Genomic DNA, 26,458 nt, shown 5'->3' on the forward strand with positions numbered 1-26,458 from the left:
TGAACATCCTAGTAGAAAAAGCCTCCACAAAACTAGTTTGTGAATCTCCCTTTGGATAGCAGATTGACTCGATTTCAAAGGCTGCACCCTAGGTCAGAGGGGTGAACTTGAGCTTGGAGCCAGCTCTGGGATTACTGGTCTGTGAGTATACAAAGCATTCTGGTTGGTGTTCTCTGAACACTTTGCCTTCAAGATTGGAACTATTAAAGCGGTAGCATAATGAATGAATGAAGTCAGGCGATATGATTAGTTCTCAGACAAGCCTCACACTAATTCTATGCTATTGGTGCTACAGTTACAGCCATGATACAATGCAAAGGATGCTGAAAGCTTAGAGTATGGTGCCCTAAATTACACTCTGACAATGGGACAAGCTTGTGTGAAGCTAACTTCTGGTTCTTCTTTCCACTTCTTCCTTTCCTGATGGCCAGAGGAGAAACAATGGGGTAGCAGCTGACAGGTATTTGACAGAAATATGTGTATGTGACAAAGCCACACCAGGCAAACAGGGTGATAGCATCCCCTTTTTATTTGTGGCTTAGGAAGAGATACTCAGGAGAGTATGTCTTCCTCAACCCCTCCTCTGGAACTTTTTTAAACTATTGTTTTTCCTCTGACAAACTTGGTACTCATATCCCCAACTTCTTGCCATTCTTATTCATCTCTCAGAATTTAGCCTAATGGCATTGCCTTTGAGTCAACCTCACTGAATGCACACTTCCTTCCCGCAAGCAGAATGACTAGTTATATTATCTTGAAGAACTTTATTTAGACTTCAATAAAAGTCCAAATACCATTGGTCTTTTCCATATGGAAGGTTGTAATCTCTGTAAAGGCAGTAACTGGATCTTGAAGCACAAAGATTTGTGCTAGGGATTGGGGATGCCATGTCTTCCAGGGATCAAGATGTGCTGGTGGTGAGATTGGAATAAGAATAAACCCTCCTGAGCTATCTGTAACATACAGTAGGGGTTTGTTCACAAGCATTGTGCCTCTGTTCCAAGGCAGTCATTTGACCAACCCACTGAAAATTGCAACCATGTCCCTAAACATTCTTTTTTTTTTAAAGTTTACTTCTTTTTATTTTATATGCATTGATGTTTTGCCTGCATGTGTGAATGAGGGTGTTGGAGCCCATGGAACAGACAGTTAGTTGTGAGCTGCCATGTAGGTACTGGGAATTGAACCTGGGTCTCTAGAAAAGCAACCAGTGCTCTGAACTGCTGAGCCATCTCTCCTCCTTCCTATATTTGTTTTGTTTATTGATTATTTCACCTCTACCACATAACACAAAAGCCATGTGAATAGGAATTGCTGTCTTTTGTATTCACTGATGGTCAAAGGAACCAGAGTTCTGAGCACATCATAGGGGTCACACAGATGCTGTTGAGTGAACGAATGAATGGCATTGCCATTCTAGGAATTGGAACTCTTGTAGTTTTCTGAGTCTGAAACCACACTTCAGTTTGCTACCTTATACATAAAGGATGCCTCAGGCCCTCAGCCCAGTACTCATACAGCTTTCCTTCTGCTGGGTTTTTTTGTTTGGTTGGTTGATTGTTTGTTATTGTTGTTTTGCTTTGAGACTATATTTCTGATAACAACTTTGACCTAGTTATAAATATTTCCTCTCTTCTTAATTTCTAAGTTGCTGTCTCAGAGTGTATCACTGTGTATCCTGGCTGGCCTCACACTCATGGTTATTCTCCTGCCTCAGCTTCCTGAGTGCCAGACCAATATGCTTGACTAGAATCTCCACTTTATGATTAAGTACAAATCTGTGGGTGGAAAAAGAAAGACACCCTTCGCCTTGGTTCATTTTAACAGTTGTTGCTCGAGGAAGGGAGGTGTGAATTATCAGATGTCCTGAGGACATTCAGACAGTTGTCAAGGTCAGTGAGAGGATACAGAAGGTGATTGTGCAACAGGGAAAAGCCCCACCGAATAAAAGATGCCACAAATTAGGTTTTTATTCTCATTGCCCTTAATCTTTTTATGTGTGAGGTGGCTACTAGGTTATGAGTTGTACGGAGAAGGTCCAGCTGAGTGGTACTTTTACAACAATTGCCTAGTTATAGACTAGTTTTATAGAGGAGTAGGCAACAACTGTGTAGCAAAAAATAAAAGTGCTATTTTGCTTAAATACAGTTTGAAATATCCAGCCAGAAAAAAAAAAGTTCAGAATCTATCTGATAACATCAGACTTGGAAGGACCTAAGCCCTGGAAAAAGTAGTGACTATATACTTCTCACCATTTATTGAGTGTTAACTTCTTTGAAATTAAAGTTTGCATGAATAACTTCTCAGGTGCTTTAAATCTTATCTCCCTAAACACTGAGCATTGGACTGTCTCAGGACTCAGCCTACAGACTTTTCTCCACACAAAACCTGCTCAGAAGTTTTCTTTAAGCACCATTGCTGTGGCATCTAGACAGCCATCATTCATGTTTCTGTTCTGAAGCCTCATGTTCTTAGTGGTCTATCTGACATTTCTACCTGTCATCTGATAGATGCCTCAAGGGTAACATGGCCAAATGTGGATTATTGATTGCCTTAATACCTTTAATCTCTCCCTTTGCCTTCCCATGACTAAGAAAAAGGATACCATTATACATTTAGTTGGTTGAACTAAGAATATTGGGTTACCCAGGATTTCTGTCATCTTCTTAGGCCACCATATACAGTGTTTGAACTCTTGTTGATCTCACTTTCAAAAAGTATCATGAATTCTTCCATGTGTCTCCATTTTCTCTGTCTGCTACCCTTTTTCCAGCCACCACGAAGCTTCACTGGACATTCTTGTACAATGGTAAAATGTATACAACTGTTTCTGTGGAACAGCTTTGTATTGGTGCATGGGATGATAAACCATGCCAGGAAGCTTGGTGGATGGAGAGGGTTGAGACCTCAGAAATTCACACCTGAGATGGTAGGTGTCTCCTGCTCCCTACCAATCTCCTGGCCTATGTATGGTAGGTGTGCATCCCTGCTCCCTGTCTGATTCCTGGCCTGGAACATGTGCCACATGGGGGTGGGATGTATATGTGTGTGTACACATGTGCTTGTGGACATGGAGGAGGGCTTCAGGTGTCTGGCTCTATCACTGTTGCCTTTTTCCCTTGAAACAGAGTCTCTCAGTGACTCTGGAGCACACCATGTGCTTGTAGCCAGTGAACCCCAGCAATCTTCCTGCCTTTGCCCTCTCTTTAGCAGACTTTTTACACAGGTTCTGGAGATCGAACACGGGTCATCTTTAAAAGTCTCATCCACTGAATCATCTTCCTAGTACTTGGAAAAATCATTGTAGTAAGTGACCTTCTAGGTAAGGGAGGTATTGATCAGTGGATACATAGTTTCTCTTCAACTGGGGAGATACCTTTCAGTTATTTGTTGCACTGCATGCTGACGATAATGCATGATGTATGGTATATTCTTACACTGTTAAAAGAATAAACTGAATCTTTCTATTATATATACATACATCAAAAACAGATTCTATCCTATAAATATACACAATTATTGTCAATGAAAGATAAACATATATTGAAAATTGAGTAGGCAAGACCCAATTAGCATCTCAGAGAATTTACATATTTACTATCAAGAGGATTTTTTTTTTTTTGCTTATGCCCTTATTAAGTGTGGATGATCTTTTAAAAATATCTTTCTTTTTTTCTATGGTGAAGATCAAACCCATAATCTCATGCATGGTAGGCAAGTAATCGACCAGTCAGTTACAGCCCCTGTTTGGGACAATGTGGTATTTATATTGAAGAAGCTTGGCTCTAATGGGAAGGAGACAAGGCTCAGGGGAGATCAGGGTATTAATTTTCTGTTACTTTAAATACAGGACTGAGAGAAGGCTATTTATGAGGCAATTGAATAGAATTAGATGATATAGGGTCCCCGAGGAAGCTGGGGGGTAATGATTGAACAGATTGAAAGTGGAGAAAAATACTGTACTTAGAGAAAGACAAATAGCTCTTTGGTTGAGACATCAGAGAGAGGGCAAAACTAGTGATGCTCTGACGGTGGTCCTCTTGACAAGAGTGGTGAAGGGCTCCAGTGGCATTTGAGAAAGATGAAAAGAAGGTGCCCCATCAAGATTATACATATGTGTTTCACAGTCTCATATTTACTGCAAATGTGTCCATCTTTTGTTAATTACATCTTCATAAAGCTGTAAAAAAATAAAATGGGTCTGGACTAGTGTGGCTTGTTTCTCCCTCAAGTCACAGAGGCTGGTTTCATTTCTTTCCAGCATCACTCACCAGCCAAGATCTTGAAGCACTATGAACAATATAGTTTGAGAGATTTGTCCAGATGGCTGGGACAGAAAATGACTAGGTCAGAGATTAGACAGTGCTAGCAAATGAAGAGTTGAAATGACAGATCATTCAATTTCATGGCCATGGCTATCTAAAACTACCTTGAATTCAAGATATTTTAAAGAGATGGAAAGCTTCTGTGGTATCTGCACTATTTCATGTTTGTAGGGTTTTTTTTTTCAGTTTAGGTCCTAGGAGTGCCATAGTGTGTGTCACATTATTGCCAGTGACATAGCAGAAAGCATGGTTATACCTGCTGAGGGCCCACTGTGTGGTAGCTATGAGGACCTGAAGTGTGCTAGGAGCCCTGCATTTGGGTCTGGCCATGCAGACATTTGACATGTGCTGGAGACAGACACCAGTCTCTTTTCCTCGGGAGCACTTCAGCAGGGAAGGCATGTGTTAAACATGGATTAAACAATGGATCATAAAATTTATTGCAACTGGGAAAAGTTCTGTAAAGTTCAACTTTTGAAAAATCAGCTTTTTCTAGTAGATTTTTTTTTCTTACCAGTTTACACTTATCAAGAAAGTATGAGAGTACCTTTTACATTTCTCTTTTAAAAAGTTGAACATTGGGGCTGGAGAGATGTCTCAGTGTTTAAGAGAGACTGCTGCTCTTCCAGAGAACCCGATTCTTGTTCCCAGAATCCACTTCAGGCCTAGTACACATGTGGCATACACCCACAAATATGCATAAATAAAAATAAATCTTAAAAACATCAACACTGTCTTTCTGTAATTTTTCAGGATTGACACCCAAACATTTAAAAAATTATTTCCAGTATGGATGGACCATTTTCTTTTAGATTTCTCTTGACCATTTGATTATCCTCCCTTAAGACTTATCTGTTTGGATTCTCTGTCTATCTGGTATTTTCCTCTCATGTATGATGCCACTAGCCACTCTTCTTTTCCTCCTCCTTAAGATCTGGAGAGTCTACCACATCTTTTCTCTGTGTTTATAGTTATTTCTGTTTCCTCTCAATTTCCTCCTTATATAACTTGGTGTGCTCAGAGATATGAAGATATTTTATTACTTGACCCAGTAAGAGTTAAAATATATATATATTTGCCTCTGCTTACCTTAATTCCTAAAGGGAAAGTTTTTGTTTGTCTTTTTTCCAGACATTGTTTATGTGCCTTTATAGGATAGTCCAATCTATTCATTCATCCTTTCCATCTCTATATATATTAAGAAATACAAATGGACTCATATACATTTTAATTTAATATCCCACGGTAAGCTTTCAATATCAGTAAATAGAACTGCTTTTTAAAACTGCCGCATAGTTTAACATTATATGTATCACAACCAGCCAGTTTCTTATTGATGGACTTTTTTGCTGCTTTAGACATTATTTATCCCTAAATCTCTCACTCTGTCTCTGTCTCTCTCTGTCTCTGTCTCTCTTCATCCTTCTGTTTATCTGTCAGTCTATCTGTCTTTCTGTCTATCACATCTTGAATGTCAGCCCAATAGCTTTTCAAAATATAATAGCTCCATTAAAAACTATCAGTTCTGTTATATTAAAAATGTTTAGTAGTAGCTGGGGATTGGTGACACACACCTTTAATCTGGGGAGGCAGAGGCAGGTGGATATTTGTGAGTTTGAGGCCAGACTGGTCTACAGAGTGAGTTCCAAAACAGTCAAGGCTATACAGAAAAACCCTGTCTTGAAAAACAAATCAAAACAAAGCAAAAGTCAGTGGTGCTAAGGACTAAAAGAAGTTTAGGAAGAGAAAGACTAAGAATTCCCTATGGTGTTTGGGGGGACTTCCCAACTCTTAACCATAGTGGGAACAATTTAAAGTGCTATAAGGTAGAAAGTTAGAATGATGAGTTGAAAAGAAATTGGGGAGATGAGGGATTGGAGCTACTAAGTATGGACCTTAGATATAAATATTTCCTTAGAGAAATTTGGCTCTGATGAGCAGAGAAAGGATAGTAGCAGGAGAGGGCTTGAGGTCTAGGGAATTCACTTTTTATTTGGTATCTCTGAAGGCTGATGAGATGGATGGTGTAATTGATGCAGCAGAGTCCTATGCCCCATGAGAGGGGATCTGGAACTAGTTGGAGTTTCACCATGAGTGGGCATGGATGAGCATAACTATAGATTTGGCATCAGTAAGTGGTCTGATGGTATTTATATAAGATGTAAATGATCTCTATGATAAGATGTAAGACCAGCGAGTGTCTTGGACAGGAGTTGACATAGACAGGGTTTGGATTGAATATTAGAGTCACTCAAGCAATAGGTCTTGTGGAGAACAGGAGGACTAGCCAGACCCAGAGGAGCATATTTGTGGTGCTAAGCAGTGTTGAGGCAAGCTTGGTGATGAAGAATTTGTGTGGATAATAATCTACCAGGCCCATTTTCTTCTTTCACTGGATCCCAGGAGTATTCATGAGGGCATAAAAGTGTACACATGAGCTCAGATGGGTTTTTATAAAAGCAGATATTTGTAATGAAATTAGGAGTTAATGAGGACACTGACAAGAGTGTATTTGAAATAATAGAATCCAAGCTGTCTAGGAAAGGAAGTGAAAACAGAAAGGGGCTGAGTAGATGAAAGAAGGTTTGTAGAAGACTGTTCAGTGAGGTCTTGGAGTAGGAATGACTTGGGAGAGATCACTGAATGAACAAGTTGGAAGGATGGGCTGTTAAATTCAGAAAGGAGTATTGAATCAATGATGTCAAAGGTGGAGAAGTTCTGCGGAATAAACTCTTGGGTGTGGTTGAATGATAAGTGATATTTTTGATGGCCAGCTCATTTGCTCTACAAATATTGATTGAGTGTATATTGTTGGCCAAGCAGCACTCTAGACTCTGAAGGTACAGAGATGAACAAAATAAGCTCCATTTCCTTCCCCTCCAATAATCCACACAGAGATGGACAAAAATAAAATTCAATTTGTTTCCCCTCCAATAATCTACCAAGTCCTTTCTTTCATACAGTTTACAATCCTGTAGTGTGTGTGTGTGTGTATGTGTGTGTGTGGAAAAAATATATTTTTACACATACATACACACACACAATTTTGACATTTGTAAAATAAGAAGATAGCTTGCTGAACAGATTTCTCTGTGTGTAATTTTATTTAGAGCACTAATAATTATAATCCTAAGAACAAATATTTGTATGTGAGGCAAAGAAAGTCCTAGGTATTTTGATTGCTTTCCTTTTCTTAAATTCTACCTATCTCATTATGAGAATTTGTATCTCTTCCCCCTTAGAACTTGTAAAAGTACTTTCTTGTATCTTGTCAATTTTGAAAATAAAGAAACGTACGAATCTCCTTTGAGCATTGTAGTGTTTGTAGCTTCTTATTTTTTTTTGTTTTGAACTGTTAGAACATTGCTTCTGCAGTACACCAGATGTTGGTAATGCATGTACTAATCTTGTGCTAGGGATTGGAAGTAATGTGTCAAGTAATTACGGTTAAACAGTTTAGGAGGCAAGGAACACTTCGAGTCAGTTCATAGATTACATTTATTTCATAGTTTGTAATTTCCCTTACCTTTTGTATAAACAGTCTCACATATTTATTAGCATTTTACTGGAAAGAAGTTTGCACTTTAAAATGGTCTGCCACATATGTAGCTCAGTTAAAGTTCAAAGGCAGGTTATTTAGTTGTGTTTAAGGTTTCTATGGCCATAGCTAGATCACAGCATCCCTAAAATTAAAAAGAAGCCAAATGCATGAAATTGCAGCTAGGTGTGAACATGGGCTGGATTAGTCATGAGCTGTCATGACTTCTCATTTAAGAGGATGGTGTGGGTGCTTTGTGGGTGACGTGGCCTGAGAGAAACAGATGCCAGCTAGAGTTTAGTTTAGAAATCTCCACCATCTGTGACCCTGGCAAAAGAACAGGGTCTTCCCTGTGGGGCTTCTGCTTTATCAAAGGTTATAGAGCAGGGAATGATAATTGAGTTACAAGGTGATAAGCTTTATTGAAAAATTACAGCCTTATCACAGTTAAAAATGATTATGAGTGAATAAGATTTTATAATATTCCTTTATTTGGTGGAGTAGGTGTGGGGTGAGATGGATCAAACCAAATTCAAGCCTTTGTGAATGCTAGTCAATGTTGTGCCACTGAAATACTCCCCTGGTTCTTGGATTTTTACATAGACTAGGCTGACTTTAAATGCACAATCCTATTGCCTTGACCTTCTGTTTGCTGGGATTCCTGATATGCACCACTATGCTTGGTGGTTTTGATCTTTGAAGACTCTTAGACTCTTTAGTATGCAAACTTTAAGGCTCTTAAGGTCTTTGGTATAGAAGGTGGTGAACTGTTTTGGTCTTCTACCATCAACTGTGTGGGCCCCTTATGGAGCCTGCCTGGCTCACATGAGAGGAAGGTTTTCTAGTGCAGATTTTGAAAGTTAGAGATTTAAGTAGGATTGTCTTAATACCTATTTCTCCTGTTGCCAGATGGGGCATTTGGACCCATGATCTCAGTTTTGACCAACAATTTCATCTTTATGATATTTAATACTTCTGTGAGCCACCTGTATGGAGACCTGCCTCTAGAATTTGTAACAGGTTTAAGTCCTGAGAAGCAGATTTTTATGACTATGAAATCATGAAACTAAAACTACATTCACATGTCCTTGTATGCTTCTCTGTAAGGGCACGGTGTAGAGTTGCATATCTAGTGTCCCCTTAGGACTTACCATAGAGTTATATATAATATACGAAGTGGAAATTTCCTCAAACCACTCATGATCAGCATTTGATGATTTTGAAATGTAACTATGTAGATATCATCTGGTGAAAACTATCCCCACACATGATCTTAAGAGCTAACTGAGGACATTCTGTCTTGGTTACTTTTCCTCCCTTCAGAATGTTCCCATTGTTCATTAGAAGAAATGTCCTAGATAGGCAGAGTGGCTCTTTCCCATCTGCAGAGGAGAGGTCCAGAGAATGAGAGAGTAAGCCAGTCTAAGGGCCTCTCAAACATCCATCCATTAGTACGTAATGACTCTAAATACCTATCTCAAGTTCCTAGACATAAAATGACCCCTTTTCCAAATGTTACCATGCAGAACACTATTTCTCGAATGTGAAGAGATGGTACAATCAAATGGCAAAGACCTTGGACTCTGGAACCAGACTGCCTAGTCAGAAAATTAGACTGCCTCTTCCAGGGTATATAACTTTGAGCAAGTTATTTGCTCACTCTGCGTCTCACTTTCCTCCTTTGTAAAATGTACACAACATTTTAGTACCTGCCTCATGGCATGATTCTAAGGACTAAATGACTCCAGATACAGAAAATTCGAAGAAAAGTGTCTAAGAACATAAGAAATGCTATAAAAGTGTTAGCTGCTGTCACCTTTAACACACCCTTCATCCTCGTTGGTATATTAAAAGGAGCTAAAACTGCAAACCACTACAGCACATACAAACCCCTTTCATGGAACCCATTTAGAGAAAAAAAATTGGAGACCATAAAGCTTCGTGCAGAACTGTGAGCTAGCTGTAAATTTCTCACTAGCCAGGAAAACCTAAAACAACTTTGCTACTCTAAAACTGTTGACAGGAGGCCCACAGAGGTCAAGGCCTGGGGCATGTGTGAGAGGAGGCTGTGCTCTGTGGATGACCCAGTAGGAGGCTGATCTGCAGTTAAATCCAGGTACTGGACTGTGAAGCCTCATTTGCTCTTTGATATAAGAGCCTTGGCTTTGAATCTTTTTCTTTCTCTCCATTCCTGTTTTCCTTTTTTCCTCTCTTTTTGATCCTACTTTAAAAATTTATGATATGGTTCTATGTTTTATGTATCTTTATAAGTCACTTTAAATCCTGTCTGGAACAGTGTATAAATAATTATCTTTAAAAGCGATCATATCTAATTACTAACATTTGCTTAATATTTATGCTTACCAGTCTACATCCATGCAGAGAGGTACGGGCAACTTTCCATCTGGGCAAGAATACTGATTAGATTTCTCAAATTTCATAGAAAGATGTCAAAACAGCCATATGCTCATATATTTTCCAAAGCATATGGTTAATAATAATAATTAAAACTAAGCAGCTAACAATATTGGGTTTTTATTCTAGGCCAGACACTATGCCATGCCTTTTACTCATGATGCATATTTGATTCCTCATAGTCCCTGGCAGGAATTCTTATTATTGCCCTTCTTTCAAGGGGGAAAACTGAGACTTAGTGAGCTCAAATATCTTTTGCAAAGTTCATAGAAATAAAATGCCATGCAGGTATAATTTGAACAGGCAGCCTGGCTTCAGCTCCAGTACTTTTAAGCACTCTTCTATGCTACATTGTCCTTAGTTAGGAATCTAGTCCATCAGAACTCAATGTCCTCACAGGAGAGGCTGTTTCTGTGTAGTAGAACATTTGCAGATTTTACCTCTGTGCTACCTTTGCAATTTTCTCCTTTCCCTCTCTACTACTTCTGTGCTCTGCACTTGTTTCTTGTCATTTTCTCCCAGGATTTATGTCACACACTTCTCAATTCAGTGGTCTTTACAACTGTGTGAGTGCTCTAAAATGTCCTTGCCTTACCTGAAACACTTCAGTGTGCCCTGTTGTCAAAAGCTGACTAGCTAAGCTTCTGTGCATAATGCGCCAAGCTCCCAGAGACCTTCTGCTCCTTTAACACCCTCCCTTTCTAATTTGTCAGTCGTTATCACCATAGTGCTTGTTATAGCATGTTGCTTTCTGCCTCCATGCTTTTTCCTCTTGATGGAAAACCCTTGTTCTACTGGTAAACCAGCTGCTACCCATTAAACTTACATTCAGTTCATGTGTTCCTGCTGATAATTCTCTTTTTAGTCTCCTTTCAACTCAGCTGGGTTAGAGGCTCCAACTTGGTATTCTCATGCTATCATATGTGTGTACTTGTGTGTGTGTGTGTTTGTTTGTGTGTGATGTGTGATCATTTTTTACACTTTAGAGACTTTATTTAATTTTAAAATTGTTGATAATTTTATATGTGTATGCAATGTGTTGTGATGATATTTACCCCATTACTTCTGTTTCCCTCTCCCACTCCTGCTAACCCCTCCTCTCTTCCCTCATATTTATAATTACTTTTCTGTGCATATCTTGTAACAGTAGCTGCAGCTGCTGTGTGTGAATGATGGCAATGATCATATCCTCTCCAGAAGGTATGTCTTTATAACCCTTTTCCCAGTGTTCCAGCTCTTTCAACCTTTCTACGATTTCTTCTAGGCCTCAGAGATAGTACAGTTGCCCCATTTATAGGGCTGAGCACTCAATACTCACTTCTCAGCATTTTAGAAACAAATGAGCCTTTGCATTAACCATCACCCCCCTGCACAAAAAACCTTCTCTGATCCCGGGTAAGAATAGTACTAATCCATGGGTATGAACATAAATATTTAGGAAGCAGTTTAGCTACATGTAAAAACATCAGTATTCCATTGCTTATCAGTACAATATTCTGTGGCCTCCCCAGCTATAGGGTTTTGATTGGGTTTATAGTACTAGGCATGCATTTCTTACCATGGAGCTGGCCTCTCACCTCCGCTTGGAAAGTGGTTGCTTATGCCCTACATAGCCATGCCACTATTGCACCAGTGGGTGGATATTGCCTGGCAAGTCATTGCTGAATCACACAGAGTTCACAGCTGGGTAAGACTGTTGATGATTTTTTTTCTTTTTTGCACCCAGAAGCCTGCTTAACACATCCCAGCACTATTAATGCTAGGTAGTTGAAAGGAGGCTTCCAGTTTAGTTCCAGCTTAATTATCCAAAGTGCATAGTGTCTTCAGCAACATTGTCCTATCTGAATCTGCTGGGTAAGCACGAGCAATGACAATATTTGGGGAAACCTTGGGGTTGGAGTTCCTGGTCAACAATTCATGGAAGTTATCCTGCATTTGGTCTTAGGATTTGATTTAAAAATCCTGGATTCTAAGGACAGCATTATGTACCTGCTATGCATATATTTCTTTGCTTAATTTTTAAATGATTATTCAAATGTCTGCTTCTCTGACTGTGTGATCTTTGCGGTCATGTGCTATGCTTTATTCCTTTATCCTTAGTTAGCTTGCACAGTACTTAGAACATAGTTGGTTCACCTCATCAGTGAACATTTTGTATACAGTGCAGAATTCACAACTTCAAGCCTGAGAAGAAACCATACAAATATTCACAGGTAACTACTAGGACAGTGGAGGGTAGTCTCATGGGAAAAATAATTTGTGGGGCTAGATAAATTTATACTTACAAATACAGAAGACAGAAGGGGGTCAAATATTCATAGGTATTAATCATGATAATGCTTTTGGTTAATTTCCTTCAGATATTGTCATTGCCCTAGTGGCAGTTAATGGAGTCCACTCTGGAATGCACCAAAAAGAACTTTTAAACTTTGAAGACACCAACTCTAATAGCTTTGCTATTTGAATTTATGCTAAATTTCAGTAGTCTAGACTAGATAGTTAAGACATATTTATTTCCATGATTATATTTATTAAACACTTCACCCTAAAATGGAGAGGAACAGTTGATACAACAACCAACACAGTATTCCAATGTGGACATTTTGTTGTACCTAGAGCTATTGTGTGTAGCAGAATCAAGATGGGATTTCTGGAAGCACTGAATCCCTAGAACTTAGCTTGCTTGTTTTCTCCCTGCATATTGTTTTTTATTATATTATCATTATTATTATTATTATGTGTGTGTGTTTGATTGGGGTATGTGCTCATGAGTGTGGGTGTTTGATGATGCAAAAGGCATTGGCTCTCCTGGAGCTGGAATTCCACTCAGTTGTGATCTACTGACATGGGTGGTGGGACTTAAAATCCAGTTCTCTGTAAGAACGGTAACCTCTTGTTAACAACAGAGCCTTCCTGTAAGTCCCTCACCTGTTTTCCAGCAGTATTTCTTGTGATGTATATGTTTAAATAGACTATATTTTTCTCTTTAATATTTTAGAGATATTTTTATACTTTGGTTTACAGTTGTTTTTAGTAATTAATATACTTTCATCATAATCTCTGTGTATCAGTGTGCAATGTACCTTTGTCCCTTATACCTTTGTCCCTTACTCTAAATTTTCTTATTATTTCTGGTTTTAAGTGACTTGACTATGGTCCACTTTCCTTCTATACTATGATCATAACTTTCTTTATATACTATGCTTAAGGTTCAGTGAACTTCTTGTATCTGTGATCTCATAGAATTTTTCAAACTTAGTTCATTAGCTTTCTGAAAAAATTTTAGTGCTCTCAATTTCATTGATTACTCTAGAGTATTTTACATGTATACCAGACAGCTTAGAGTTGTCGGGCAACTCATTCTATTTCTTTTATAGTTTTTCTTGCTGTGCACCATTTTGTATATTGTGTCTTCATTGCTAATATTCTTTCAACTACAATGTCTAATCTGTTGTTAATGTCATGCTCTGTACATTTGATCTCCAACACTATAGTTTTATATTTCTAGGTTTGACTTTAGTTTTTTAGTTTTACAGCTTCCAAATCCCTACTTAACTTTGCAAACACATGGAAAGTAGCCATAGTAACTATTCTTAGTGATCTTGTTAAATCCAATATTGGAATTTGTGGAATATTTTTAATTATCTTGTTCCATATTATAAGCAGAATTGTCCTGATTTTTGGCAGTCCTCTAACTTTTAATGGGTACTAGAAACAATGAATTGTACTTGATTAGTTGTATATTTTTGTATCATACACATTCGTGAGCTCTGCTTTGAGATGCACTTAAGCTGTTTGGAAGCACTTAAGTTACTTGAAAGTAGACTGATCCTTTCGAGTTTTTTCTGGTCAGATTTAGTAGGCAGAATAAGAGCAATTCATAATGTAGGCCTAATTGTTCCCCACTACTGAAATATACAACCATTCTTTAGCCAGTGGTCTATGAATCATGAGGTTTTCCAGTCTGGCTGTGAAAATAGGCACCCCTTTTGGTTTTATTTGAATGATAGGCACAGTGCTTTTGAATCCCTTCAGGTGGATCTTTCCCTAGCCTAAAGTAGTTTGATCACAGGGATGCCTTGTACTGGATAGTCCTTTGCTAAATACTTGAGAGAGGTCATATGTTGCTGCTTGAGGGGTTCTCTTTTTGCTGTTCTAGCACATACTGTCTCGAGAACTCTAGTCCCCTAAGGTTTGCTCAGGTTCTCAGCCTTCTCAATCTGGGAGGCTTAGCAGTCTTTCCCTTGTTTCCTCCTCTATACCTTGGCTTGAAAACGCTCAAGGCAATAAGCTTTACAAATGAGAAGTCTCACCTCACTTATTTCCCATCCATAGATAGTGTAGCCTTGCATTGCCTCATTTATAGTGTCTTGAACATCATTGCTTCATGTATTTTGCCAGTTTATTGTATGTGTAGATATACATTCTCTATTACTTCATCTTGAGCATCAGTAGACATGGCATTTGGTACCTCTCAATGATTATGACCAAGCTCAGTTTCACTCTTCATCTTTCATACATGTAGGCAGCATCACATTTCTTGTTTGATATGACCAAATCAACCCCTAAATAACTATGTTCAAATGCATACAGAATCTGGCATCCAGTAATGTGAATCTCACATAACAAATGAGTGTCTATACAAACATTGGCTTAGCAAGAATAGTTTAATTTGGACCTTTGTGGATAAAATAACATCCTTTGAACAAATCTAGTTTTCTCCTTTATGCTTAGTAGGACATTAGCTTTTACCAAAATTGTTCATTATCCTTTGGTGGGAAATAACAGTTAATCCATTAGAGTTGACGTATTAAAACCATCGTATAATTAGCAATTGTAAGTCTAGAAAAATATTTAATATCACTTCAACCTTTTATCCCTTGAGCATGAGTCAGGATTTCAGAAAATCTTCTGTCAGGATAATTTCTTATTTAAAAAGTGCTAAAAGCAGCACATAATGTTTGGCTAGAGTTTAACTCATCATTCCACTCAGATTCTTTAAAAGAAAATGGACAGTTTTCCAGGATGTAATAGAATCTGAAAGTATAAATTCGCATGTATAAAGTGACAATGTATGGGCTAGGGTAGCTCAGTGGTACACAGCAATTACCTATGAGGAGAGCGCTTTTTAAAAGCTAATGCACGGCATCTCTGTGTTCACATAACTTGGAGCAATTTGTGTGTTTTAAAATTCATTTAACATATAAAAATAAGCTCAGATGTGTAAGTTTAGTTACAGATGTATAAATTCACTTTACAAATAAAGAAGGCCTTGATGAGGTGTAGCAGTTTACCCAGTGTCACATAGTGAATGATAGAGTTGACATCAAATTGAGTCTGGCTCCAAAGTCCTAGTGTTTAATTAGAAGTGTCTGGCAAATTTTCAGACAGTACTGAGATTAGAATCAGCCTTTAAAATTAACTTCTTATTTAATGTCCTTGAACTCAAAGACTGTGGTTTATATGAAAAGTGCATTTTTTAAAATTTATTGAGACTTAGGACTTTTTAATTTATTGAGACTTTTCTAGTACATGATTAGTTCTTGAGGGGTAAATATTCCAAGTGTGCTTGAGAAGAATACTTTCAGCTCAATATATAGTTTTTTTATATGCCATTTAAATCAACAGATGTACTCATAGGGCTAGAGGGATGAGTCTGAATAAGAATGCCTATTACTCTTCCAGAGAACTTGAGTTATGTTCTCAGCGTCCATGTGGGCTGGCTTACAACTGCTAAAAACTCCAGCTCTGTGAGATCTGATGCCCTCTTTTGGTATCCCCTTGTACCTGCATGCACGTGATAAACACACACACACACACACACACACACACTTACACACTTTAAAACACACACACACACACACTTTAAAAAAACACTCATTTCAATAAGGCAAAAATCCATATCCTCTGTAAAAATCCTCAGATGTAAATAGCATGCTCTTTCTGTCATCCTTCTCCTGTCTATGTAAGACAGAATTGGATACTTCTGTAAGTTTCCATAGATTTAATTTAAAATTTCTTGATAACACTTGTACAAAGTATTGTATTCATATCTGTAAATTTCTGGAATGCAGGGACCATGGTTTATTCATCTCTGTGTCTCCAGAGCTTTGCAAAATACTTCACGGAGTGGTGCTCAACAAATGTTAATGAAATGGGAAAAGCTGCTCTCAAGTATAGAGCCAGTGCACCATTATTTGAGAGGTAGCAGGCGGTGGTCGAATCTTTTGAAGCATTATTGGGAAGATGACTAAATTCCAGGAACGGATGAGCCAGTCAAGGATGGAGAATTTAGCCTAAACTGGCAGCCCCCTTAAATCCAGAGACCACCTGACTATTTGTGTTAACAGAATTGAGAGCTGAGAATACTTACAATAATAAAAGTTGGATGATTAGAACATCTTTCGTGGGGGGAGAGTTTGACTCAACTGTCTTATAATCCTTCCTGACTAAGATGCTTATTCTGAATGACCCAGCCACTTTCCAGAGTCATGAGTAATTTCTGGAAAAATATCGTAGGCCAGGGTTCAAACATGAAAGGAGAAATAATGAATGGCAGATTTTTTTCTATTTTGTCTCTTTAGCTTAACTCAAGGAGAAGGCAGCCTGGGAAAATGTTCTAGGGCTGGGCAGTGATTCTGGAGTTAATAATCATGAATTAATTGCACTTTTATTTTAGGCACCTCTGGTCACTCTTCTTGCCCAGGTTGCTTTGAAGAAAGAGGAGGAGACTAAATACAACATGTCGGAGATACTAGACCTCTCTTTTCTGTCCGAGATGGAAAGAGATTTGATCCTCAGTGTTCTGCAGAGAGATGAAGAACTCAGAAAAGCAGATGAGAAAAGGATTCGGTAAGGATACTAATACAGAATACTAAGTACTTCCAGGCTTTCAACCAAGGAGGCCCAAGCTTTTCAGTTGCTTCTTCATTCACTCTCAGAATTGTGTATATGATTTAAAGCTTTGTGGGTCTAGCTGGGCTCTGAGTTTGTTGCTTTTACATAACACAGTAGTCTTACTGTCGTTACCTCAACTTCTGTACATCCTGAACCCACTTGTGCTCGCTTCTCTTTCTGGTCTTGGCAGGCGACTGAAGAATGAGCTACTGGAGATCAAAAGAAAAGGTGCCAAAAGGGGCAGCCAACACTACAGTGATCGGACCTGTGCCAGGTGCCAGGAGGGCCTGGGCCGCTTAATTCCCAAAAGCAACACTTGTGTGGGTTGTAATCATTTAGTGTGCCGAGAATGCCGAGTTCTGGAAAGCAATGGCTCCTGGAGGTGCAAGGTGTGCTCGAAGGAAATGTGAGTGTCATTTCATGGTGTCATAAAGAAGAGACATATGTCGGGCTGCCCTGAGAATTTCTCTCATCAACTTTGTTAGTTGAATGGCAAGAGTCATTGTTTCTACAGGTCTTGCTTAGGTTTTCTATTGCTGTGACAAAACACTGTGACCAAAAAAAGCAAATTTGGGGTAAAGGAGTTTATTTGGCTTATAACTTCCAGGTTTCTGTTCATTATTGGAGGATGCTGGGACAGGAACTCTCCAACAGGACAGGAACCTAGAGGCAGGAGAGCTGATGCAGAGGCCATGCAGGGTGCTGCTTACTGGCTTGCTTTCCATGGCTTGCTCAGCCTATTTTCTTATAGAACCCAGGATCACCTGCCCAGGGATAGCACTAGCTACAATAGCCTGGGTCCTCCCTCAGTGATCACTAATTAAGAAAATGCCTTACAGCTGGATCTCAAGGAGGCATTTCCTCAATTGAGGCTCCTTTCTCTCTGATGACTCTAGCTTGTGTCAAATTGATGTACAAAACCAGCCAGTACAACACATCTGACATTTTCTTTTATTTTTTCCTCCAGAGAGCTGAAGAAAGCAACTGGAGATTGGTTTTATGACCAGAAAGTAAATCGCTTTGCTTACCGAACAGGCAGTGAGATAATCAGGATGTCCCTGCGCCGTAAGCCTGCAGGTATTGTTCAGGGCTAGAGGCTGTTGGAAGGACCTAGCCTTGGAGATAGCTAGGCTTGTGTGGAATCCAGCTGTATTCTGGCTAGTGGTGACTTCACCCTAGGGGCTCAGGCAGTCTTTGTGAATATAAAAGACTGTATCTGTCCTATCTGCAAGTGTGTGTTTTGGGGGAAGCTGCTTTGAAAGTTGTTTCCTTCCTTAGTCTCATTATTACTACCCTGCCATGCTTTTGTTTTGAAGCAAATAAAAGAGAGACAGCAGGGCAGTCCCTCCTTCAGCAGACACAGATGGGTGATATCTGGCCGGGAAGAAGAATCATTCAGGAACAACAGAAGGAACAAAGGTGAGAGCTAAGGAATTAGTATTATTTAGTTCTTCTATTACTATTACCTCACTTTCTAAGATAGTAGGTATTATTAGAGGGAAATTGGAAAATGCAGATAAAATTGAAGAGGAAGAGGAGGAAGAGGAGAAGGAGGAGAAGGAGAAGGAGAAGAAGAGGAAGAGGAAGAGGAAGAGGAAGAGGAAGAGGAAGAGGAAGAAGAAGAAGAAGAAGAAGGGTCATCAGTCCTGATCCCACAAGCCCCACAAAAATCTCAACATTTTGGCAAATTTATTTTGTCCTTAGGCTGCACTCTCCTGTGAAAAAGAAAGCTATTAGTTCTTAGCAAGGATTTATTTACTTTAAAAGTTAGTGTCTGTTTACAGGTATGTATACTTATGGGTGGGTGTCTGCAGAGGCCAGAAGGGTGTTAGATCCCCTGGAGTTGGACTCATAGGCAGTTGTAGCCCCCTGACCTGGGTGCTGGGAACCAAACTCGAGTTTCTCTGTCAGAGCAACAGCCATCATTAACTGTTTCCCTGGTCCCATATGAACTTTCTTCCACACTTTCCTAATCTTTTATTCTCACTGTTCATTATTAAAATTTATTTAACTTTTCAGGCTTCGTGATATTTTCTTTCTGTTATGCAACCATAAATCAACAGACTTTAAAAACCGGTTTAGTTTTCGTTTCACATTTATACATATTGTTTGCTTACAATCAGGCCGGGAACCGTGACTTCTCTACTCCTGAATTCTTTACTTTGGCTTTATTTCTTGGTTGTCTAGATTTCATCATTGGGAAGTGCTGTCAAGAAGGGTTTGTGATGTTTATCGAATTCTTTCATGTTCAGAATGCCTGCCAACTACCTTGGCAGTTGCATAGCATCTAGCTCAGTATTACAGACTTGAGTCATGTTTTCTTTCTCTCAGACTATTGTAGATGTTGCTCCATTGTCTTCTGCCACTGAATCTAACTATGAAAAAGGCCAGCTTGACATTTTTACCCTTGTAGGTAACTTTGCATGCGTACATACACACATGCACATAGGTGTGCATGGGTGTGAGAATTTGTGTGGATATAGTTGAATTTACTGGAAAAATTTGAATGTTCGTAACTTAAGAATATAAATCAACAAAGATTATTCTGTACTCTTTTGACATATGATATACTCTTCATGGTCTTTTCCTTCATAGTTGGAACTTCTTCTTGACCACCACCCTGAACATTTTTCTTATTTTGTTAGTTTAGGGCACCACTTGGGAATATTGGGTTCCATGATCCTTTATTTCTGTAATGCTTTTTAAAAGTATATGATGTAAAAGCAAAAGAGAAATATAGAAGCAATTAACCATGGAGACCCCAATGTCTTCATTCCCTTCATGCTATTTGGCTTTGGGCCATTCTTTTCCTTTCTCTCTTTCTTTTCTGTTCCTTCCTCTCCATTTGCTGACTTTAACGGTTTGAAGGAATTATCTTGTTTAGATTTGCTTTTTATTTTCTTCAAATTTTTTTATCACTTTTGATGTTTTATCATCTTGTATTTGAGCTCATACACTTTAGAAAGTCTACATTATGCCTGTGCAAACAGAATAAAATATATTATGCAAACTAAGATGGTTGTGACATTGTTATGAGATGAAAATTTGTGGATCTACCATCATATATATACTCATATATATCATGTACTCTTTGAGTAACTACCACACAGCTGGGTTTTTTTAATTAAATTTTATTTTTTTAAAAGATTTTTAAATTTTATTTTGGAACTAAGGATCAAATCCAGGGCCTTGTGCTGTTAGTCAAGTGCTGTACCAATGAGCTAAATTTTCAACCCTAGATTTAAAATTTTTAACTGATTCTAAAAAAATTATATATACTTATGGGATAACACATGGTATTTCAATAAATATGTGTAATAAATTAATGTAATGCTTAAATCAAGGTGAGCAGAGCTACTTTTCATGTCACCTCTTATGGTGAAAACATTCAAAACTGTTTATTTTTTGAAATATATAGTACATGTTATCTTGGGTAGTCCTATAAGTGCATAGTCGCATATTAAGACTTCTTACAGTGGTCTAACTATAACTTAGTACCCTTCCATTCTTCCTCCTTTTGACAAGCACTGTTTTGCTCTTATGTGTATGGATGTTTTGCCTGCTTGTATGTCTGTGTAGCACATTTGTACCTTGTGCCTGCAGAGGCCAGAAAAGGATCACCTGGGGTTGGAGTTACAGATGATTGTGAGCTACCGTGTGGGTGCTGGGAATTGAGCCAGGCCCCTCATGAAGTGCAGCTGGTGTTCTTAATCACTAGGCCATTTCTCTGGCCCCTTTTGTACTTATTTCTCTGTAACCCTAGAGGAGAGGTGGAAAGTAGGTTGTAGTCTCAATGCTTGTCTTCCGAACTTTTAAAATCTTTTGTTTTCTATTTTTTTGTGTCCGTATGGTGTGTGTGTGTGTGTGTGTGTGTGTGTGTGTACGTGCACACACTATGCTGAGGAATTTTACCTCAGCCAAAAAGAAAAGATTTCATTATACTTTTATTGATCATAAAAAAAAAGAAAAGAGTATAGAGCTGGTGGCACATGGCTGAATTTGCAGGTATTTGTAGGAGGGCCACAAGCTTGAGGACACTTTGGGCTATATAGTAAAAGCAAAGATTAAGAAGTCTACAAAAACACAGAAGCTAAATCCTTCAGTAACTTAAATTTCTTTGTCCAATCACTGTTAATATTCATTGATAATTTTGGCATGTGAACTACAAAGATCTCCACACACACCCATGTGAGTTTAAACTTGAATTTTAATTTTTTAAAATAGATTATGTTATGGACATTTTAAGTTTAAAAAATGAAAGAAAAAGAACTTTCAAAACAGTAGTACAGACAATCTCATAGAATAGGAGAAAAATATCTGAAAAGATGTTTCATTAAAGAAAATATGCTGATGTCAAATAATGAAATTTAACATTATCAATCACTAGAATACAAATAAAATAACAATGAGATGCCCCGTGTCTACTAGGATGGCTATCATTCCAAAAGATGGATTGCACCATGTGCTGGATGCAGAACAACTGGCATTCCCGTTCATTTCTATGGAGATATGTACCATGCTCAGCTGCTCTGAAATTTTAGTCTTTTTTTTTTATCTGTTGATTTATTGTTGTCGTTGTTGTGTGTTTGAGACATAGAGAAAGAAGAAAGAGAAAGCGTTAGAGAGAAAGAATGGGAGGGAAAGTACCATAGTGTGTGTGGAGATGGGAGGACAGCTTCGCAGAACTGATTATCTCCTTCCACATGGGTTCTAAAACTGAACCCATCACAGGCCTGCATCGTAAGCAGCTTTATACATTGAGCCATTCAGTCCTAGATTCACTCTTTACATTTCAACAGAATCTCAAAACAAATGAATAAACAAATTTATACACACAGTCATAAAGATATTATACTGTTTTGAAAGAAAAGTAAATTCTTTGAACCATGCTAATATATGTACTTTAAAATTTTAGTCTTTTAAAAGTTCACTGTACACCTACTGTGTGATTTAGATGTTTCATCGATATGTAACTCAAGAGAAGTCAAGGCATATGTCCATCCAGAGACATGTATATTCATAGAAGTTTCATTTATTTTTAAGACAGTAAAAAATTATTCTATTTATTTATTTATTTATTTATTTATTTATTTATTTATTGCCAGTGCAGGTAATTGAACTTAGGACCTCGTATATGCTAGGCAAATGTTCTTTTATTGAATTTTAGTCCCAGACCTGGAATTAAAAATGTTTTAATGTATGAGCCTGGAGAGACAGCTCAGTTGGTAAAGTGCTTGCTGCCCTACTAGAGTTTAGGGCTCCCAAGCCCACTTAATAGTTGGTTTGGTGTGGGACATGGGGAGGCGTTGACAAAGAATCCCATAGCTCACCCTGTCAGCCAGATACCCTGCCTCAATATATGAGGAGAAGGATCAAGGAGAACACCCAGTGCCAATCTTGGATGGACACACAGACACATGCACACACACTTGTGCCTACAAATATGTACACACACATTTCTACACCCATGCAATTCAGATATATATCTTAAGTCATCACAGAACTAATCAAAATTATTTTTGCACTCATAAAAACCTGGAAACCCACAATTATAGCAAATGTAGTCACTAAATATATAGTCCATAAAACCAAAAGATGGCATACTAATAGTAATGATATAAATTTGAAGTGCTTCATAACACTATGCTAGTAAAGCTCCTTCTCTGCTTGCATTTTCTTTCTTTCTTTCTTTCTTTCTTTCTTTCTTTCTTTCTTTCTTTCTTTCCTTCCTTCCTTCCTTCCTTCTCTCTCTCTCTCTCTCTCTCTCTCTCTCTCTCTCTCTCTCTCTCTTTTTCTCTCTCTTTCTTTCTTTCTTTCTTTCAGACTTTATCTTGTGCATATAATCACAGCTGCAATGAGTTTATTGGTGGTGCAGTAGCCAGGTCATGTCCCCAACACACCCTTTTACAGTCTTCCTCAGCCTCCAGCTTCTCCATTTTTTTTCATCCTTCTGTGATGTTCCCTGAGCCTTGGCAGAGGATGGGAGGACAGTTGATCTAGATGTTCTATTTAGGTCTAAGCACTCAATAGACACTTATTTTCAGTACTTTGATGGGTTATAACTCTCTGTAGTAACTGCTGACCATCGCAGAGAGAAACTTATTTGGCCAAAGTTCAGGCAACAGTAATTTATAGATGTAAAGTATAAATACTTAGAAAGCAGTTTGACAACATGTCACTTACCAAAAAACAGTAGTAGGCTTTTCTCTAGGGCAGTGGTTCTCAACCTTCCTAGTGCTGCAACTCTTTAATACAGTTCCTCATGTTGTGCTGACCCCCACAACCATAAAGTTATTTATGTTGCTACTTCATAACTGTAATTTTGCTGCTGTTAGGAATTGTAATGTAAAGATCTGATATTCAAGATGGTTTTAGGTGATGCCTATGAAAGAGCCCACAGATTGAGAACCACTGCTTTTGATCTCAACCTATAGCCTTGGTTTACAATACCAGGCCTTAGTTCTTTCTGTGGAATAGCTGGTTATCCTCATAAACATTATGCCACTACTGCACCAGTGGGTGCATCTTGCCTAGCAGGTCAGTATCATAGCATGTAGGGTTGGCTAAGGATACCACTGTTTGTTTTGTTTTCCCTCATAGTAGCCTACGTTGCACCTTCTAGGACTGTGAAAGCTTATAGGCAGAAATGAAGTAGTTGTATGGCCGTGTCCTAGATTCTAGTTTATTGGTCTATGAATTTGTTTTTGTGACAGTACTATGTGTTTTTATTACTATGGCTCTACAGTTTAACTTGAAATCCGGTATGGTAATACCTCCAGAAGTATTCTTTTTGTTCATGCCAGACTCCTGGGGTCTCTTGTGCTTTTGTGTGAGTTTTAAGATTTTTTCTTCTATTTCTATGAAGAATGTTACTGGAAATTTGAATCTGTAGATTGCTTTTAGTAAAATAGCCATTTTCAACAATATTGATTTTTTTCCAATTCCTAAATCTGAAAGGTCTCCATCTTCAGTAGCTCCCTCAATTTCTTCAGTGTGTTAAGGTTTTATTGTAGAAGACTTTAATGTCCTTGGTTAGGTTTATCCCAGGGGACCTTTAGGCTATTATGACTGAAACTCTTTTTTTTTTCCCAGTTTATTTGAAATTTATATATAGAAAGTCTGGTGACTTTTGTGTATTAATTTTATATCTTGCCATTTTGCTGAATATGCTTATGAGTTTTAAAAGATTTCTAGTGGTGTTGTTAGGGTCTATTATGTATACAATAGCTTCATTCATGATTGCTAAAACCTGGAAACAATTGAAGTGTCCACCAACAGTTGAATGGATAAACTGTGGTTTGTTTATACCACAGAATACAAATTTGTTAATGAAAGTAAAAAATCTATTGATAATGTAGTATCATGAATGGATCTCAAAATACAAATGTTGAGTGAAAAGCACTAAACAAGAAAGTACTCATGTTCTGAGTGAGGTAGTGCAAACCTCTAGTCCCCAAAGTTAGGAGGCATAGAGGTAGAGACAGAGGGCAGAGGGCAGAGGGCAGAGGGCAGAGGGCAGAGGGCAGAGGGCAGAGGGCAGAGGGCAGAGGGCAGAGGGCAGAGGGCAGAAGGCAAAATGCAAAAGGCAGAGGCAGGTGGATCTCTGTGAGTTTAAAGCTGTCCTTGTCTACATGGGAAATTCTTGGCCAGCTAGAACTAGATAATGAGACCAGGCTTCAAAAAACTCTCAAACAAACGAAATAGAACAAAATGAGAGTACTTAGTCTATGAATCTATATGATTCAGGTATATAAATTTCCAGAAAATGCAAACTAATTTTTAGTGACAGAACTAGATCAACATTTGTGTGGGACCAGGGGCTAGAAGAGAAAGAAGGGATTGCCAACGGGCATGAAGACACTTCAGGAGAGTGATTAATGTGCTCCTTAACTAAACTGTAGCAGTAGCGTTTGAAGTGCCTATCTATTGCCAGAAATCATTAGCGTGCGTAATTAAGCACGTACAGCTTGTTTGTACCAATTAGTTAAAACCAGCAGAAAACTGCAACATGGACACTTTACCAACGCCAGAGCACTTGGTTATGTTTGTGTGCTGCTTGACTGTATATATGGACTATGATTTTATCAGATAGCCTTGGGTGTATGAGTCATCTGTTCCAGGTGATGTGGCCCCCTATTCCTTTGTAGTTAAGGTTAAAAATGGCTTGTATTTGCTGAACTTGATTAACTCATCTGACATCACTGGTCAGAATGTAATTTCTGAAATCTACTGCTTCTGGCTGTCTGTGACCTCTTGTCTCATTGGATTGAGAAGCCTCTTATTTATTATAAACATGAAAACCGATTGAGTGAGCATAAGTGATTTTTACATAAAATTATGGAGCCTCAGAGATAATTTAATTCAACCCTTTTATTTTTATAGAAAAGAAAGCAGGATAAATGATTTACCTGAGATCACACAGATAAAGACCAGGACTCCTATCTCTTAGTTTATTTTTACTGCACAGATGTCAAATAATTGCTTTTTTGCCCTACGGTTGTTTACATCAGCTCAGGATCAGAACATATTCATCTTTAGGGGAAAAAAGAGAGAAAGAAATAACAAGCACCAAACACTCCATTGTTGAACAGTGTCTCTAGAGGAATGATTCTGTTTGAAGTTCTTTTTCTCTCTGTACTGAAGGGGGACAAAAGAATGATTTTTAAAGTAAAGAAAAGAAAATCAAGCACCTTGCTGTGTCTTGTATGATAAAGCTGGTACATTTGTCAAGAATGACCTCTGTCCCACCTCCTGTATATGCTAAGGTTTCAACTCAGCTCCTTCTGTTTGTTTGCACAGCCCTATCTCAAACATCAGCTGACAAGCTGGAAAGTTTATTCTCCACTGGCTGAGACAGGGAGACATTATAGATTTGGTTACTTGTTCATTTGTTAAATATATGGGGAGGCTTACTATATGCCAGATATTGTTTTATGCACCAGGATACTATCATGGATACAAAGGGGTCCCTTGTTTGTTTGTAGATTGTAGATTTTGGGGGTAGGGAGCACATAAAACAAATCAAAAGCAAATAATCAAATAAGTAGTCTGCCAGATGTTGACAAGTGTGGAGACAATGTCCTGGAGTGCCAGGAACAGTCACACACACACACACACACACACACACACACACACACACACACACTTGCTTGGTTTTCTTTTCTTTACTTTAAAAATCATTCTTCTGTCCCCTTCAGTGCAAAGAGAAAAAGAACTTCAAACAGAATCATTCCTCTAGAGAGAGAGAGAGAGAGAGAGAGAGAGAGAGAGAGAGAGAGAGAGA

At 38.3% G+C, this 26,458-nt stretch overlaps 1 protein-coding gene across 2 annotated transcripts in view; it reads left to right on the plus strand.

The window, feature by feature from the left end:
- Positions 1-26,458, plus strand: part of Sytl4 (synaptotagmin like 4) — a 44,444-nt gene that overhangs the window by 1,654 nt on the left and 16,332 nt on the right. For both annotated transcript variants that reach the window (XM_028781741.1, XM_028781790.1), the window contains exons 2-5: positions 16,958-17,130; positions 17,366-17,581; positions 18,143-18,252; positions 18,492-18,594. In XM_028781741.1, coding sequence (XP_028637574.1) covers positions 17,021-17,130; positions 17,366-17,581; positions 18,143-18,252; positions 18,492-18,594 — 539 coding nt within the window. In that variant the 5' untranslated portion in view covers positions 16,958-17,020. The remainder of the gene's footprint in view (positions 1-16,957; positions 17,131-17,365; positions 17,582-18,142; positions 18,253-18,491; positions 18,595-26,458) is intronic.

Source organism: Grammomys surdaster, unplaced genomic scaffold (genome assembly GCF_004785775.1).
Source record: "Grammomys surdaster isolate TR1022 unplaced genomic scaffold, NIH_TR_1.0 61, whole genome shotgun sequence".
Lineage (NCBI taxonomy): Eukaryota > Metazoa > Chordata > Mammalia > Rodentia > Muridae > Grammomys > Grammomys surdaster.